Consider the following 1474-nt stretch of genomic DNA (forward strand, 5'->3'; position numbering starts at 1 on the left):
AGCCCACAGACAGACATTAGTGATGTGTGGAATGAAAACTGAGGATTTAATAGACTAAGTGAGCAGAGGCGGCTGGATTTTACCTTTTTTCTAGTGAGATAAGTTGAAGTATATTGTAGTAAATCCCAGTAGAAACGTCTTGTTTTAATGTTTTCACCTTTATTTTAGTGGGATTTTGATTGTGACATTTCAGTGCTGTCAGTTAGAAACAATAACTAATCAATCACACAATTTGCTGTGAATAATCACAATTAATCGCTTTGTAATAAGAGATTTAAAACAGGGATGTAACGATACACTTTCAGTTCATAATGTTTTTTATTTCTCAGACCAAAAGTCTATAAAACATATTTTCTCTTTTGTTTTCTTCAAAAATCAAATTAAATAATTGTTTTTTTATTTCTAAGGTCGGGAACAAACTGTGTAAAACAATTCATATTTTATTTTATTTATTAAAGTGAGACTCTGTGTACAGCGCCCTCTGCTGTTTAAAATGAGTATTAATTCAAAATAAATATAAATTAATTAGATTTAAAGGCCTTTAAACTGCTTGATTAATCTTTTCAGGTTGTCTGCTGCACCGTTATCTTTAGATTCAACGTTTAATGGAGAAAATGTCCATAATTCAATATGATATAAAACAGAGAAAAGCAGCAAATCCTCATTAAGAATCTGGAACCAGAGAATATTTAAATTTTTAACAACTTATTGTAATAATATTAATATTCTGTGTATTTATAAATGCTCCTGTGTTTTCTGCAGGAGTGCATTCGAGCTCTGGGCAGAAACAAACCTCACACTCCGTTTAGAGCCAGCAAGTTAACCCAAGTACTGCGGGACTCCTTTATAGGAGAGAACTCCAGAACCTGCATGGTAAGACGAGAACAGAGCCGCGTGTTTCTGCTACTACTGCACCCTCCTGTGGACGGATGTACTGATAACATATTGATCCAACTCTCACAGATTGCGACCATCTCTCCTGGAATGGCTTCGTGTGAAAACACCTTGAACACGCTGAGATACGCCAACAGGTGAAACAGGGAAACAAAGAAGCTTTTAAAGACGGGAAATCTCACATTACCTTCATTTAAATGCCAAATGTTAATGCAGAAAGCTGCAGTTTAAACTTCAGTCTTTAAGATCGAGGATACAAAACTTTAAAGTACATTAAAAGTTACCAGTTACAGTTTCCTGGTTAACATTTGTGTCCCTGTTTGTCTCCCTCCTCCTCTCGTGTTGAAACCGACTGAATTGAATTAACTCCTATCTCTTCTTCTTCTCGTGGTTGTGTGTTTTTCTCTCCCGTCAATGTTTCCAGAGTAAAGGAGTTTGGGATAAGTCCCTCAGACATTCCCTTCTCCCAGAGCGGGGGCGGAGGGAGTCGCTCTGAGCTCTCCCCTTCCTACGAGTACGATCGCTTTAATACTACGTCAGGTTACCGCCGTGCTCACATTACCCGTTTTTGTTGCTTCCT

General features: G+C 37.3%; 1 protein-coding gene across 2 annotated transcripts in view; it reads left to right on the plus strand.

Annotated features, from left to right (window-relative positions):
* The window catches only part of LOC118333028 (kinesin-like protein KIF2A), a gene marked incomplete at its 5' end in the record, with an annotated part of 6524 nt that overhangs the window by 615 nt on the left and 4435 nt on the right, over positions 1 to 1474 (plus strand). The window contains 3 exon segments of one of the 2 annotated variants that reach the window (XM_035668514.1): positions 763 to 873; positions 964 to 1031; positions 1319 to 1408. In XM_035668514.1, the coding sequence (XP_035524407.1) occupies positions 763 to 873; positions 964 to 1031; positions 1319 to 1408 (269 nt within the window). 2 annotated transcript variants of the gene reach the window in all.

The sequence above is a fragment of the Morone saxatilis genome, unplaced genomic scaffold (genome assembly GCF_004916995.1).
Source record: "Morone saxatilis isolate NCDOM2014 unplaced genomic scaffold, NCSU_SB_2.0 Contig21, whole genome shotgun sequence".
NCBI lineage: Eukaryota > Metazoa > Chordata > Actinopteri > Moronidae > Morone > Morone saxatilis.